This window comes from Triplophysa dalaica, chromosome 19, assembly GCF_015846415.1.
Source record: "Triplophysa dalaica isolate WHDGS20190420 chromosome 19, ASM1584641v1, whole genome shotgun sequence".
NCBI classification, from domain to species: domain Eukaryota; kingdom Metazoa; phylum Chordata; class Actinopteri; order Cypriniformes; family Nemacheilidae; genus Triplophysa; species Triplophysa dalaica.
This window is the reverse complement of record NC_079560.1, coordinates 10,413,198-10,428,762: the sequence shown is the minus strand read 5'-3', so window position 1 is coordinate 10,428,762 and position 15,565 is coordinate 10,413,198. Positions and strand designations below refer to the sequence as shown.

The 15,565-nt window shown below is 42.7% G+C and overlaps 1 protein-coding gene across 7 annotated transcripts in view; it reads left to right on the top strand.

Annotated features, from left to right (window-relative positions):
- ankhd1 (ankyrin repeat and KH domain containing 1) overlaps window positions 1–15,565 on the top strand; it is a 29,249-nt gene that overhangs the window by 9,262 nt on the left and 4,422 nt on the right. For 3 of the 7 annotated variants that reach the window (XM_056730756.1, XM_056730757.1, XM_056730760.1), the window contains 26 exons: window positions 100–253; window positions 5,890–6,046; window positions 6,294–6,456; window positions 7,066–7,213; window positions 7,342–7,575; window positions 7,687–7,781; window positions 7,992–8,229; window positions 8,518–8,709; window positions 8,883–8,992; window positions 9,111–9,198; window positions 9,283–9,410; window positions 9,515–9,658; window positions 9,776–9,878; window positions 10,001–10,882; window positions 11,444–11,577; window positions 11,944–12,055; window positions 12,135–12,280; window positions 12,445–12,587; window positions 12,697–12,910; window positions 13,001–13,176; window positions 13,277–13,439; window positions 13,645–13,740; window positions 13,848–13,964; window positions 14,069–14,234; window positions 14,401–14,905; window positions 15,136–15,291. In XM_056730756.1, coding sequence (XP_056586734.1) covers window positions 100–253; window positions 5,890–6,046; window positions 6,294–6,456; window positions 7,066–7,213; window positions 7,342–7,575; window positions 7,687–7,781; window positions 7,992–8,229; window positions 8,518–8,709; window positions 8,883–8,992; window positions 9,111–9,198; window positions 9,283–9,410; window positions 9,515–9,658; window positions 9,776–9,878; window positions 10,001–10,882; window positions 11,444–11,577; window positions 11,944–12,055; window positions 12,135–12,280; window positions 12,445–12,587; window positions 12,697–12,910; window positions 13,001–13,176; window positions 13,277–13,439; window positions 13,645–13,740; window positions 13,848–13,964; window positions 14,069–14,234; window positions 14,401–14,905; window positions 15,136–15,291 — 4,964 coding nt within the window. The remainder of the gene's footprint in view (window positions 1–99; window positions 254–5,889; window positions 6,047–6,293; window positions 6,457–7,065; window positions 7,214–7,341; window positions 7,576–7,686; window positions 7,782–7,991; window positions 8,230–8,517; window positions 8,710–8,882; window positions 8,993–9,110; window positions 9,199–9,282; window positions 9,411–9,514; window positions 9,659–9,775; window positions 9,879–10,000; window positions 10,883–11,443; window positions 11,578–11,943; window positions 12,056–12,134; window positions 12,281–12,444; window positions 12,588–12,696; window positions 12,911–13,000; window positions 13,177–13,276; window positions 13,440–13,644; window positions 13,741–13,847; window positions 13,965–14,068; window positions 14,235–14,400; window positions 14,906–15,135; window positions 15,292–15,565) is intronic. The other 4 variants (XM_056730761.1, XM_056730758.1, XM_056730762.1 and 1 more) reach the window with 3 other exon arrangements.

The window sequence follows — 15,565 nt, the reverse complement described above, 5'->3', positions numbered from 1 at the left end:
GAAAGTGTGCAACACTGTAAGACTTTCCCATCTGTTCCTGTTTCTTGTTTGTTTAATAACATGAACAAACAGTCGCTGACAATATCTCTTTCCATATAGGTGGAATCATTTATTCTTGACCAGGAGGATCTGGATAACCCCGTACTAAAGACGGCTTCAGAGCTGCTCTTATCCAGCGCTGCAGACGGAGCTGACCTCAGAACAGTAGACCCAGAAACACAGGCCCGACTCGAGGCGTTACTAGAAGCGGCAGGTATGTTTTGCAGGCGACATTGTTGTGCTTAAATCAAGCTGGATGATCTATACTGTGTCACTGCATGCTGCTGTTTAGAACTTGATGTGTTTGATATTGAGAAATAAAAGGTCCGTGCTGGTCATGAGGTGATCTAGGTTGATGCATTTTATGTTTCGGAACGAATAGTTAAACTGGTCTTAGTTATACATTTCATATCACTCTCAACCCAACAAACATTTCTAGCCAATCAGAATTAAAATGTAGCGGGTCTTGGTTGCCGGAGTTGAGATGTACGTTGGAGAGTAGCAAGCAGTAAACAGTCAGCAGGATGGAGACTAAGTTTATAGACCCTGAAGCATGTGGCAGCTTTTAAAGGGATGATTTCATGAAAAACTTACTTTTTCCATGTTTAAATGCTAGAATCGGGTCTTTTATGCATCTGCCAACTCAGAAAATGTGAAAAAAGACAAGTCATTAACTTTTCTTTATGTGAGCCTATCTATACAAGTCTGTGAGAAAACGAGCGCCTCAGAAATCGCTCTCTTAATGATGTAAAAAGTCGTTCTTATTATAATATTTCCGCCCCTTGTACTGAACGTGTCCACCCATTGCGCCGTCGCCATTTTTGTTTTTGCATTTGTGAAGTTCCCACACCATGCAAAAGTAGCCATGCTTACGAACTGTTGTGTTGTTGGCTGCACTGACCAACACAGAACAAGTTTCCCTGCCTCACGGGAGAAAAAAAGCAATAATTTTTTTTAGTAATCTTCAATAATCTTCCACACTGAACGAGGCAAAGCTGCAAATAAAGACATTGTCAGTACCTATATTTTTTAAGACCCCAGGGACCTGTGGCAACTTAAAAGTAGATAAAATCTCACTGTGACACGTTTGTCCGTTCACTATTAGAAAGCAATGTATGTGGCTTGTAAACCTGCGACGGGATTGTCCTGTGTAATAATAATTTGGCGATGAGGTTGTCTTGAGTATCTTCACTTCAGAAAACTGTGTGTATGGTTTGTAAAAACGCAATGCGGTTCTCTCTCCCGAATGCCGTCGTGACTGGACCAACAGGGACAGGAGGGGCTTCGCGAATGACCCCGGGGAAACAGGAGTGCTTATCAAAAATAATGTGTTTGGTGTTCAACTGATCAACATTTTTTTTTTTGATGAGTCGATTAATCTGTAAAAATGTGAAAAATAACATCTTTTGCTTATAATAAGTAAATTATATATCGGAAAAGTATACAGAACTAAACTCATTAGCCTCCTCCCTTAATGTTGTAAATGTCTCCATAATTAACACACCTGGTGAGCTAATTAAGGTGTGTCATATAAGAAGCAACTGACAATAGTCTCTCCCAAATGTCGGAGCGAGGTGAGGGTCGGCCAGGGAAATATATTTTTTTGTGCCATGAAAAGTGAGATATTTGTCATTCGAATGTAGTGAAGTAGAGTTAAAAGTACACCGAAAAAGTAATAATTGAGTACAAATACTCAAAAGTGTACGAAGTACAGTACTCAAGTAAATGTACTTTGTTACTTCCAACCTAAACTAAATAAACCACCAAATCAGGGTATTTAGCCTATTATGTGCTTTGTATATTGCAAACGCCACAAATTGGGTTTCACTAATATAATCTTTAATTTTGTTGTGTAAAACACCTCTCCCCTTCAAACTTTAAAACTACGCAGGTTGAAGAGATTCATGCAAAACACGTCTGACTTTAAAACTGCGCAGCTCATGCTGCACGGAGAGACTCATCTAAAACACTCATTTTAAAAGGGATGAAGACGCGCTTGATTAATAACTCTGCAGCTCGGAAGTGACGTCACAGACCAACTAATCGATTATGAAATTCGTTGACAACGAATTTCATTATCGATTATTATCGATTTTATCGTTTAGTTCTTGCAGCCCTAGAATTTATATTGTTTTCGTTTCGAGTAGAGTAGAGTACAAAATTCATTATAAATTATTTTGCTCTGTAAATGCCACCCCTAATATGACAAAAAAGTCATCCTTGTGTTCTTTTAAAAAAGTAGGATTTTTATTATGATGATTTCGGTTGAATTTGGGTTGTTAAGCAATTTTTTTTATATACCATAATTGCATTAAACTGGTTTTGTGGGTTATAATTATGCCCCCACTTCTTTCTAGTCATTCTGTGAACCCTACACACATGGATTATTATCAAAGTTAAAAAAACGTCTGTCTGAGAAGCTCAAGAAACGTCATGTGACTAGTTAGTTTCAAGGAAAATAATGTTCTATTTTGTTTGTCAATAACTCTGCGTATGTGTCTACTCGCAACCCAGCATATAACCCATTGTGGCAACACTGAGTGGATTTACATACAGAAAAGAAACGGATATCTATCAAAAATCAGCTTAAAAAGAAACTTGTTTTCATGTGTAATAAATGGTACATATAGTACATAGTAATAAACCGGCTACGCATTAAACAGCGTTTACATGGAAGTTTGAGAGTTGCCAGGTTTCTCGCGTGCAGTGACGTCCCTGTCGATAGTCTGTTTAGTAATTAAAAATGCAGCAGGAAAACGGTCCGAAGCTGTATTTTTATATCTCTTCTCATGCCCACAGTACCTGTATATGCATCAATAGTTTTTCATTTTAACGTTTCTACATCAACATGATTCTAGAGCGGACTTTTATGCATTATTTGACTATTACGTCCGTTTAGGACTTTTACAATTGCGTCGTCAAACAAGCGCACATAAACAAAACTGAGAGAAAACCGGTAGGGCGTTTACATGGAGGGCAAAATCTGAGTAATGGACTTGCTGAGTGGGTTTTACTTGCGCCATTAATGAGCTTTCCCCGATAAAAGAAAACCGTTTTACGTGTTTACATGACCTTACTTGTTATCAGCTAAATAAGCATAATTGGAGTAAGACTGTGCATGTCAACACACTGTTAATCTGTTTCTCTTACATGTGGCATGTATTATGACTAAACAAGTTATAACTTGCACTCTGGGTTAAAAAGTCCATGTTTACAGTATGTAAAGATCACCTTCCATGATTTGCCAACAGTTACAAAAGTGAATGAGTTGGCAGAGTTGAGAGACAGAAATACCTGCATACCTGGTGTAAGGGCTTAATACAGATCATTAAAACCTTTAATACCTTTGTTTGTGCTTGAGAAGTACAGCTCAGCATGAGCTTCCGTTGCATACGATTGCAGAAATGTTATTGATAAACAGCACGGCAGAAAGGGCTTAGGTAGGTTAAAGGTCAGTGTCAAAAAAAGAAAAATGGCCACCGCTCAAAATTGAAAACAAAAAGAAGCAAAATATGTGATTCTGACAATGTTACATTTACATTTATGCATTTGGCAGACGCTTTTATCCAAAGCAACTTGCATTGTATTATATTTAACAATTGTATGGGCAATCCCCTTGGATCGAACCCATGACCTTGGCTTCGCAAGCACCATACTCTAACCCAGACTTGGGCATTGTACGGCCCAGACAATGGGCCACATGAGGTCTCTGAAAAATTTGAAGTTAAACGTAGATATGTGTGATAGGTACACTATACAACTGACTTGGTTTTATTTTAAAAGACAACTGCTTTTTTAACCCTTTTACGCGTGAAATCACACCGGTCTTATCAGTCTAGGGGTCATCTCTGAAGCGTATGATCATGATGATGCTTTGCGCATCACTTGATCAACTGCTAAATTCAAAACTGCTTTAGCTGTTGCGGAGGAGACTCCACACTTGACACAGATCACAACTATGCAGTGTTTTCAAGCACGTGTATTGTTTATTTATCTTACAGCTTATAGCTTTCAGACATTTACATTCACAAAAGTCCCAGCAAAACAATACATTTATAGTTCATAAAAATACACGTGTTGTTAATGGAAGCGGGAAAAATCATCCTGTTATTTGACAGCGTGTTTTATTCATGTCAGATACACCTTGTATAAGTAACTATAAACTATATATATATATTGACTATCAGTTTTCCCCTAATGTGAAATTCAGCAGTGCCCTAAACTGTTTGGTTCTTTGTGTTCAACAGAACATCGAAATTACAAAACGTGAGGGTGAGCAAATAACTACCAAATTAAAATTTTTGGGTGAACTAAAATACTCAATCTGCAGGCTCATCTACAATATTTTAAATTTACATGTGAAATGTACATCCATGCATTTACTCACCCTATAGGTAGTTTCAAACCTGTATGACTTTCTTTCTTCTGCAGAACACAAAGTAGATATTTTGAAGAATGATGTTAACTGACCCCCCATTCTCTTGCAGTGGCTTTGTGTCCTATAACAGCAGTAATTGGTGCCCTGTTCGGTTACCAACTTCCTTCAAAATATCTTTTGTTACGTTATACAGGTTTGAAATGACAAGAGGGCGAGTAAATGATGAGGAAATGTTTATTTGTTATGTCACTGAAAAATAATCCTGTGTAGATGCGTATATTAAATTGACCACCATATTTCATTACTCTGTTACAATAAACTGGTGGTTCTATATTTTGTTGTCTGTTGTGTGTGTAAATTTTGGTTGGGGTGAGGCCCAGCGTGTTGGGCCTGCTTCTCTGCACTAGACTGCCCTGGCTCATGAGCGAATAGTTATCTCACAGATGAACCAATAGGGAGATTAGTGGCAACAATGGATTTCCATACAGCAGCAGCAACCTCACTCATGACTCAGCACTGCCCTTTAGTACACTTGTATGTGTGCGCGTGTTGCATTCTGTATGCGTGTCTTCATATGTAGCTGAATCGCAATTTCATTTCTCCATCGATGCAAACCTTGTGGATTTTATGTGTTAAATTGTCACATTCATGTCTGTGTGTTTTGCATTGTGTGTGTTTCTTGCACTGAAATGTGCGCCTATCACACAAGTCAACCGACCGTCTGATTGTACCTTGTAAGGATCATTTGTGTACACACGGTATGACATGTTTTCATTCCACCTGCAATGCATTATTGTGACAAAGCAGCTCAACGCGGCGTGGGTTACTCTGTCACGTGCATTCTCTGTTTTGCATCAGCCTGTCATACAAAAGCAAAACATTTCCTGGTTAAAGAAAGGAGCAGGTTGTTAAATATCCTCTGGCATTACAGAAGGGTTTAAGAGGGTAGATAAAATCAAAATAGGTGGAATTGAGAACAACAACAACCAGATTTGAATTGATTGGTTGCACAGCACACAGACATTTATAAAGACAACAAACCCTTGTGTTGGTGTGATCATTTCATTATTTATTGGGACTTTCTTTACTCATTCAACATGATTGTGTTTAAATTGTATGATGTCTTGGGATGCACCGATTCTACTTTTATTAGAATATTGGCCAAAACAGAGCCTGTTACACTGATCTCATGTTTAATTAACAGTATGTACATCTAGCTGAATCCTTTTTCATTAAGTAAATAATTAAATTTTCATCACATCTAGCTAGTACCAATCTGATGCCATGTCTTAAATCGGTGCATCTCTTGTTTAGCCAATCATAACCATGTTAAAATTTGAAGTTAAGATCTTACCGAAGGTGCATGGTTTCAGTTTATCTAACAAACGTTTGTATTTCTTGTGTGTTGGGCCTGTACTAACCATGTTCTTGCTGAATGGTGTGTGTTACTGGTGTGGGGCTGGACACGGCAGGCATTGGTAAACTCTCCACTGCTGATGGCAAAGCCTTTGCAGATCCAGAGGTGCTGCGCCGCCTGACGTCGTCGGTGAGCTGCGCGCTAGACGAGGCCGCCGCCGCCCTCACCCGCATGAGGGCAGAAAACACACTCAACGCCAGTCAGGCCGACAAGTAGGCATCTTTTCTCACGCACGCTTGATTTCTCGTTTTTGTCCAACTCCATGATGCAACAGTCATAATGGACCTGCAAGAATTTCTAGGGAAAGAGCTTAGTGATTCTGTTAAATGTTCACTACTGTGTAAGTTTTGTAAGAGCCTGTATTATTTGGAATTAAACACAAGCAGCTGTACAGATCTTGGGCCTTCAATTAGAGCAGTTAGCTTAGCTTCGCCTGTACAGTCGCAGTAATTGTAGCAGTCTGGTTATTTTTAGCCGTAGCCTGGCTGAGGCCTGCTCGGACGGCGACGTCAACGCCGTGCGGAAGCTGTTAGACGAGGGACGCAGCGTCAACGAACACACAGAGGAGGGTGAGAGCCTGCTGTGTCTGGCCTGCTCTGCTGGATACTATGAGCTCGCTCAGGTACCGTGTACAAACTCGCACACTCACACTTGTGGTTTGTCAGTTGCCAAATAACTTAATGCCAAAGGCATAACCACGTCAAATTTTTTTTTAAAGGTTTCTATGAACATGAAAACATCACAGATTTTACATTTGCCTAAAATGTTCCATGGTTGGATAAGTCTAGCGTTCTTTTAAGCAGTAGCTCACAAGAAAATGAAAACTCTCCTGAGCACAAAACCTGTTACTGAAGTCAAAAATAGACCTGCCACTATGCATATAGATCCCAAAATATTTTGTCCATCAAAATTGGCATAAAGTAATCCAAATGACTCCAGTGGTTTAATACAGGGGTTCTCAAGCTATTTGAGCCCCCCCTGGATCCATCTTGGGACCCCCAGAATATTGTCATTAACCTGATCAACTGGGCTAAAAAAAGTGTAGTAGAAGTCACAAAATGTATTAGTCAATTGTTCTTTTTGTTTTTAAGTGTATATTTTTGTTAAAGAATAACATTGTCACTGTTTAGGAGTATTCAATGGTCCAAATTTAGATTTGTCAGTCAAAATTTATTCATTTCCTAAAATTGTTTAATGCAATGTCTTTTTGTTAACTGGTTAACGTTTTTAGGTCTTGCTGGCCATGCACGCTAATGTGGAGGACAGAGGAATCAAGGGAGACATCACGCCACTCATGGCTGCTGCAAGCGGCGGTTACGTAGACATCGTCAAACTGCTCCTGGTGCACGGAGCAGACGTTAACGCACAGTCCTCAACAGGTACAGCATCATACCTGTACATGCAGGGCATAACGGCAGCGACTGAAGGAATCTGTATGCTCTGTTAAATAAAGTTAATTAATTAGTTAAAAAAATATGAATATTCGCTTCCTTTCCCTTGGTCTCAGGTAACACAGCGCTGACGTATGCATGTGCGGGAGGCTTCCTGGATGTTGTAAATGTGCTGCTGAAGGAGGGTGCCAACATTGAAGATCACAACGAGAACGGTCACACTCCTCTGATGGAGGCTGCCAGCGCAGGCCACGTGGAGGTCGCTCGCGTGCTCCTGGAGTACGGTGCTGGAATCAATACACACTCCAACGAGTTTAAAGAGAGCGCGCTCACACTCGCCTGCTATAAAGGTGAGGCCCGTGTAACAGTTTGTCCTCCTTTAAATCAATCGATCAGTTTGGTAGTGTAGGTTTTTGTAGATTTTGGGATGGTGCTCACTAAATTTTGTCTCCATTCTTCAGGGCACTTAGACATGGTCAGGTTTCTTTTAGAAGCGGGAGCCGACCAGGAGCACAAGACAGACGAGATGCACACCGCTCTTATGGAGGCCTGCATGGTAATTAAAATTCCTCTGTAAGCGAGCGTAAATTCAAGTACTGGAATCCTGGCTTTTCTTGAACTAGAATTGAAATGGCAGTGTGCCAAGTGCGAAAGATACTTGTGACAGATTCTCTTTTAGGAAACCAAGTTATAAACACAGTAATAGTGCAGATCTTTTACTTCCATATGTTCTTAATTGTAACTCTTCTGGATGTGTTTTGTGTAGGATGGGCACGTAGAGGTGGCACGGCTACTGTTGGATAGTGGGGCGCAGGTAAACATGCCCGCTGACTCATTCGAGTCGCCACTGACGCTAGCTGCCTGCGGGGGCCACGTGGAGCTGGCAGCACTGCTGATCGAGAGGGGAGCCAACCTGGAGGAGGTGAATGATGAGGGCTACACTCCGCTGATGGAGGCTGCTCGGGAGGGTCATGAAGAGATGGTCGCACTGCTCTTGGCACAAGGTACCGGGGTCCCTTCAGTCACCAAACGTCACAGAAAATGGCAAAAAATACGTGTATTGATTTTCAGTTACTAAAACTGAATGTAATATACAATTGAAGCATAGCAAGCAATCCAACTGGAACACAAGTTTACAGGTTGAATACTAAACAAGCTGTTTGTTAGGTTGAAAGTTTTGTTATTTGACTGCTTGCCACAGATGCTTTCAGTTGTTTTTAATTCAAAATATTTCAACTCTTCTCAGAATTTCTTATGAAAGATACGACGCTATATTGCTTGTTTGTTTCTAGGTGCAAATATTAATGCGCAGACAGAGGAAACGCAGGAGACTGCACTGACTCTGGCGTGCTGCGGCGGCTTCCTTGAGGTTGCAGATTTTCTCATCAAAGCTGGGGCGGACATTGAGCTGGGTTGCTCTACCCCGCTCATGGAGGCTGCGCAGGAGGGGCATCTGGAGCTGGTCAAATACTTGTTGGCTGCAGGTGAGGCTTTTAAAGTCTAAACAATTACCAGATGTTTAAAAATGCTAATCTTGTTTGAACCTCTGCCAAACAATGTTTCAAATGACATCACACCTTTTTAGTCTTTGAGTTTATCAGGTTTTCTGTAATTCATAAAGATGCTCATACACTTCCTTCCTTTTCTCTCTTTTCAGGGGCTAACGTTCACGCCACTACAGCTACGGGGGACACAGCTCTTACATATGCTTGTGAGAACGGACACACCGATGTCGCTGATGTGCTGCTACAGACAGGAGCTGACCTGGTTTGTACATGATCTTTTATATTGAAATTAATAGAATACCACGATTGCTTTTAGTTTAAAACTTTTACTTTTACATCATACAGTAAGTTTGGAGCTGACCGCTCTTTTTGGTTTAAAGGAACATGAATCGGAAGGGGGCAGGACTCCACTGATGAAAGCAGCCAGAGCAGGCCACCTGTGTACTGTGCAGTTTCTCATAAGCAAAGGCAAGTTGTGATGATTTGTACATAACTGTACATTTTTTATTAAAGAAATCAACCAACCGTCTTTCGTGTGTTTCATGTTTGCAGGTGCTAATGTCAATAGAGCCACAGCCAACAATGATCACACAGTGGTCTCTCTGGCTTGTGCGGGAGGGCACCTGGCTGTCGTCGAGCTGCTTTTGGCCCATGGAGCAGACCCAACCCACAGACTGAAGGTAAGCGTTGATCCTCCTTACAGAGTGTCACAAATCACTCAAATAACAATTGCTTGGTTTCATAGTCAAATGCACTTTTTGTTAATAAGTTTCATATCTCATAGGATGGCTCCACGATGCTGATTGAAGCTGCTAAAGGTGGTCACACTAATGTGGTGTCCTACCTGCTAGACTATCCAAACAACATTCTGTCAGTCCCTGCCCCAGACCTGTCCCAGCTCACACCACCCTCTCATGACACTTCTCAGGTAAGCTGACTGTGCGGCTGTTTTAGCAATACTACTAAATACCTTTAGTTCCTTTTTATGCAATGTATATTTAACACAAGTAGGGTCTTATTAAATACATTTTTTTTACATGTGCAGGCCCCTCGAGTCCCATTCCAAGCATTGGCTATGGTGGTGCCACCCCAGGAGCCAGACAGAGTGCCCTCCACGATACCATCACCCCCACCCGTCACAAGCAAAGGTTAGTTTGCCTTGGTCCCAAAAAAATTTTTTCACACAGGTCATTGCAGAAAGTCATGTTTGACTATTGCTTGATTTTACACTATGCATCAAAGTCCACACTGTTTTTATGTCTTCTCTAAGGTGCGTCAAAGCAGAGGCTGAGCTCCATTCAGAGCACCTCTGTGGCATCAGGTGGCTTAGACGCTGACCTGCTGCCGCCGTTTCATCCCTACCAGCCTCTGGAGTGCATCGTCGAGGAGACTGAGGGCAAGCTGAACGAGCTTGGCCAACGCATCAGCGCCATCGAAAAGGCCCAGCTGCAGTCGCTTGAGCTCATCCAGGGAGAGCCGCTCACCAAAGACAAGATCGAGGAGCTGAAGAAGAGTCGCGAGGAGCAGGTGCAGAAGAAAAAGAAGATCCTGAAGGAGCTGCAGAAGGTCGAGCGGCAGCTGCAGCTGAAGACGCAGCAACAGTTCACCAAAGAGTACATGGAGACCAAGGGGCACAAGGAAGAGCTAGGCCAGGCGGCAGGGGCGGAGATGCCCGGCACCCCCCTGCCCCTGCAGGCCACACAGCTGGGCTCTGACGTTGACAACGAGACTGACTGCAGCAAGGACGAACACATGCCCACCTCCACCAATGAGGAAGACGATGGCGAGGAGGAAGACGAGGATGTGTATGAAGAGGACGTCGACTTACCCAAGCTGCCACAGGTGGATACTATTCTCTACAGAGAGGGGACGCAACCTCCGCCACCTCCACCTCCTCAGAACCAAGGCCTCCAGAGTCAAACAAGCTTCGTTCCCATCCAGCCTTTGGCCACGCAGCAGTCCACAGACTTCAGCAACGCGGAGTACTCGGAAAGCAGCAGCCCAGACCTGCAGAGGGTGTTGCTTGGCCCGCAGCTAACGGGGTTGGGACCGGGGCTTCTCGCACAGGCACCCGACGGACTCATGGTGGCCACGCCCGCACAGACGCTCACAGACACACTTGATGACATAATGGCTGGTGAGCTTCCTTTTGGTATGTCATTCATTACAAATGCAACACCACTTAAGTAAAAACCACTTAAAATCTAAACTAAAATTGTAGCTTGCCTGCATACTGGTGTACTACCTAAATGTTAGTTTACACCTAAAAATTGACAACATTATCAAAAGTTTATATTGCACATGTACATGCACAACATGTTATTGTATAAATGTTTAAGCCAAAAGATGGGCTCAAGAAAAAGTATCTTCTCTTACACCAATAGCAATGGTAGGTACTAGATCCTGGCATATGGCTCTGGGTACACTAAAGTCTAAGAGTAATTTAATATGCCCCACTCACCATTTCGATATAAATATTAAAACAAAAAAGAAACTGGATTTTTAAGCCAATTTACGGAACCCACGTTATTGCTCCTGTATGACATATCGCTTATTGCTCCCTGAACTTTCAATAAGTCGCTTTGGATAAAAGCGTCTGCTAAATGTTACACTTTCTATGGAATTATTTTTGTCACTATTTGCAGATATAGTGATTTTGAAAAAAGAATACATCATGTGTTTGAACGCCTTCTAACTTCATCTGTCTTTGCAGCTGTGAACAGCAGAGTGCCTGTGGTAAACACTACAACTTCACCCTCTCCTCAGCCCTCCGCACAGATGCCCATCAACACAGTCTCCCCATCCTCCATGCTCCCGCTGTACCCTTCCGTGGACATTGACGCACATGTAAAACTCTTCTCTGCTGCATGTATCACACAAACACATCACTGCTTTGATTCAACATCTGGTCTCACTTCATCAACATGTCACCCACTGATTATATTTACATGGGGGAATAGGATTGATATTTGCCTTGAAATTTCAGTCATTTATTAAACGTAAAGAGATATTAAATGAAAATAAAAATGACCTAAATAATGTTATTTAAAGATGAAGGAAAGAAATCTAGAAAAATGGAAAATATACAAAAGTAGACAATCATGTGAAATTATAGTCTAGTGTAAATGAAATAAGTAAAGAACAAAAATTTAAGACATAAGCACTCTTGTTTTGTAATTACTGATAGTAACCGTCATATTCATCCTGTCATAGACGGAGAGTAATCACGACACGGCGCTGACGCTGGCCTGTGCAGGTGGCCACGAAGAGCTCGTCTCAGTTCTCATTGCACGTGGGGCCAACATCGAGCACCGGGACAAGAAGGGTAAGTGGCTCATTTTTATATTCAAACCGGTCTCACATAATTACAGAGATGTTGAGTGTCGTCGTGTGTCTGCCCACAGGGTTTACTCCCCTGATCCTGGCTGCCACAGCGGGTCACGTCGGCGTGGTGGAGATCCTTCTGGACAAAGGAGGGGACATCGAAGCTCAGTCTGAGAGAACCAAAGACACCCCTCTGTCCCTCGCCTGCTCGGGTGGCAGACAAGAGGTAAAACAAATGATCTCGGTCTCGTAAGTTTAGATATAAGCTACATGTGCGATGCTCTGTGTTTGTTTTGGATTTGGGATGTTTTGTAATACACCAGTTAAGATGCTCATTGAGAGAGACCGAGCTCTTGTTTTATAGGTTAATTTCTCTCTACTTCATTGCAGGTGGTGGAGCTATTGTTGCTCCGCGGGGCTAATAAGGAGCACCGTAATGTGTCTGACTACACCCCCCTCAGCCTGGCGGCCTCAGGGGGCTACGTCAACATCATCAAGATCCTCCTCAACGCCGGTGCCGAGATCAACTCCAGGTCAGAACATCTAGTCTAAAATGGCCTAATGCCCATAGTCTGAGTCACTGTTATTGTTTTATGAATGATCTGTCTTTGGCCACTATATGTACTCTTCTTACTCTTTTAGGACTGGCAGTAAGCTGGGCATTTCTCCACTCATGTTGGCAGCCATGAACGGCCATGTGCCTGCCGTGAAACTGTTGCTGGACATGGGATCAGACATCAACGCTCAGATAGAGACCAATCGCAACACAGCACTGACCTTGGCATGCTTTCAGGGACGAGCAGAGGTTGTCAGCCTGCTGCTGGACCGGAAGGCCAACGTGGAACATCGCGCCAAGGTCGGCTCACACCAGTTGTCCACATGTCATTACACTTGTTATATCCAAATATAAACGTAGATTGTAATATGCAACCTTGCTTCATACCAGACGGGTCTCACTCCTCTCATGGAGGCTGCGTCTGGTGGTTATGCCGAAGTGGGCCGTGTGCTGTTAGATAAAGGGGCGGATGTCAATGCCCCTCCGGTTCCTTCCTCTCGTGACACCGCACTCACCATAGCTGCAGACAAGGGCCACTACAAGTTCTGTGAGCTTCTCATCAGCAGGTACGTCTGTAAGACTTGCACATGGTGTAGAATACAGGACAGAAGGTGACATCTTTAGTACTGTGCTAATCATGCTTATCCCGCCACTTTATTTATATAGAGGGGCTCACATTGATGTGCGGAATAAGAAGGGGAACACACCTTTGTGGCTGGCTGCTAACGGAGGCCACTTTGATGTAGTTCAGCTGTTGGTGCAGGCTGGAGCTGATGTTGACGCAGCCGACAATCGCAAGATCACCCCCCTCATGGCAGCGTTCCGCAAGGTAAGCAGTTTAACTTTGGAATGCTGAGGGTTAATAGGTTTTTTTGGCTTATCTGGGTTATGCAGAATCTGTGATGCTGGTTACTGCAGAATTGTAAACCCTGTTATTTAAATTGTGTATTTTTATTTAAACTCTTTATACAGACTCTATAGATTGTCCCCAAAACATTATATTCAATTGTGTTCCTTATTTTTTCTTTTTTTAGGGTCATGTTAAAGTGGTGCAGTACCTAGTAAAGGAAGTCAACCAGTTCCCATCTGACATTGAGTGCATGAGATACATTGCAACCATTGCGGATAAGGTACCAAAGAAAACTGGCCTTGTCATGATAAAAGGCATATTCTAAGAAGAACATTTCCATGACTCAAGATGAGTCTTTGATTGAAATATTTACATTCCAATGTCCAGGAACTACTGAAGAAGTGTCATCAGTGCATGGAGACCATCGTCAAAGCCAAAGATCAGCAGGCCGCTGAGGCAAACAAGAACGCCAGCATTCTGCTAGAGGAGCTTGATCTGGAAAAGGTTAGTTTTACATCATATGAATAGGAACCATCGGTGCAAACAGATGATTGATTTTTTTTAGTCACAGCATGCAGCAGAACTTAGTTGTTAAACTGTGATTCCAGTCTCGTGAAGAAAGTAAGAAGCAGGCCTTGGCTGCAAAACGGGAGAAGAGAAAGGAGAAGCGCAAGAAAAAGAAGGAAGAGCAGAAGAGGAAGATGGCAGAAGAAGAGGCAAAAGTGAAAGAGATTTACTCTGAGCTGCAGGATCTGAAGGAGGACTCTTCTGAAGGTGAGGAACACTAATAGGTTAATGCTCTGATGTTAGATAGAAATTCTCTACTTCTAATATAAAGTTTTGTTAGCATTTTTTGTGTAGTGTAGATTTGTCATTTTTGTTTGTATTTTAATTCTTCAGAGCCCCAGTAGCATCTTGTTAATTATTTGCTTTTTTGCAGAGCTGGAGGTTCCAATTGAGCCCCCAAGCGCTACCACCACCACGACCATTGGAATCTCCGCCACTTCCCCAACCTTCACAAACGCGTTTGGCAAAAAGCGGGCGAACGTGCCCACCACGCCGAACACCAGTCGCAAGAACAAAAAGAATAAGACCAAGGATTCTCCCTGTGAGCCCATTATCCTCCAAGACCCGCAGGTGTCCCTGGCGCAGCAGAAAGCAGACAAAAACAAGATCCATGGCGAACCTAGAGGGGGCGGGGCACCTGGCGGCACCAGCGACTCCGATAACCTAGACAGCACTGACTGCAACAGTGAAAGCAGCAATGGCAGTAAGAGTCAAGAGCTCACCGACCCGCCCTATTCATCCTCCTCTTCCTCCTTCCCCCTCCCAGTCCCTGCAGGCTCTGGCCATTTCCAGACTCCAGCAGAGAAGAGACAGGGGCCATCGCTGCATAGCTATCGTGAGGAGAAGGTCACAGTGTCCATCTCCAAACCGCAGCACAAGTAAGAGCTGATATACTTCCACTTGTTGTTGCATTAAAGCTTATTGTGAAATTGAAGTCAAAGTTACTTACTGCAGTGGAAAAAAGGCATATCCGTGCACCAATTAGCATGTAGACTTTGAGATTAGTTTGTGATAGTTGCTAACAGCTTACAAATTTTGAGATATCAGGGTACCACATACTGCATATATGTCTATGTGTCAAATTAATGTTACACTGTTCTCATTGCAGATCTCATGAGATCCAAAGTGACTTGACTTCCAGTTCCTTGCCCTCATCGTTTAAGACCATTTCACTACCCGTCAACTCACCCAACATTAAAATGAACCTCACTAGCCCTAAGAGGGGCCAGAAAAGAGAAGAGGGATGGAAGGAGGTAGTTCGGAGGTAAGGCTCAAAACTTCTTAGCAATGTGATAAACCTTACAATCTAGCATTAAGATTTGCTGAGACATAAGCGAATTACATGTGCAGTGTTTTCAGAATGATCAGCATTTCCGACAAATCACAGAGCCATGCTTTACAAACAAGCTGCGCATAAAACATATTTGCAGACTTGGTGATTTCACAAGCGTGATAGCCACTTCGATTTAATCACGATTTGAATGGAAATTGCGGTTAATCGTGCAAGCCCTAATACTCACATTTTATCCCAATATTAC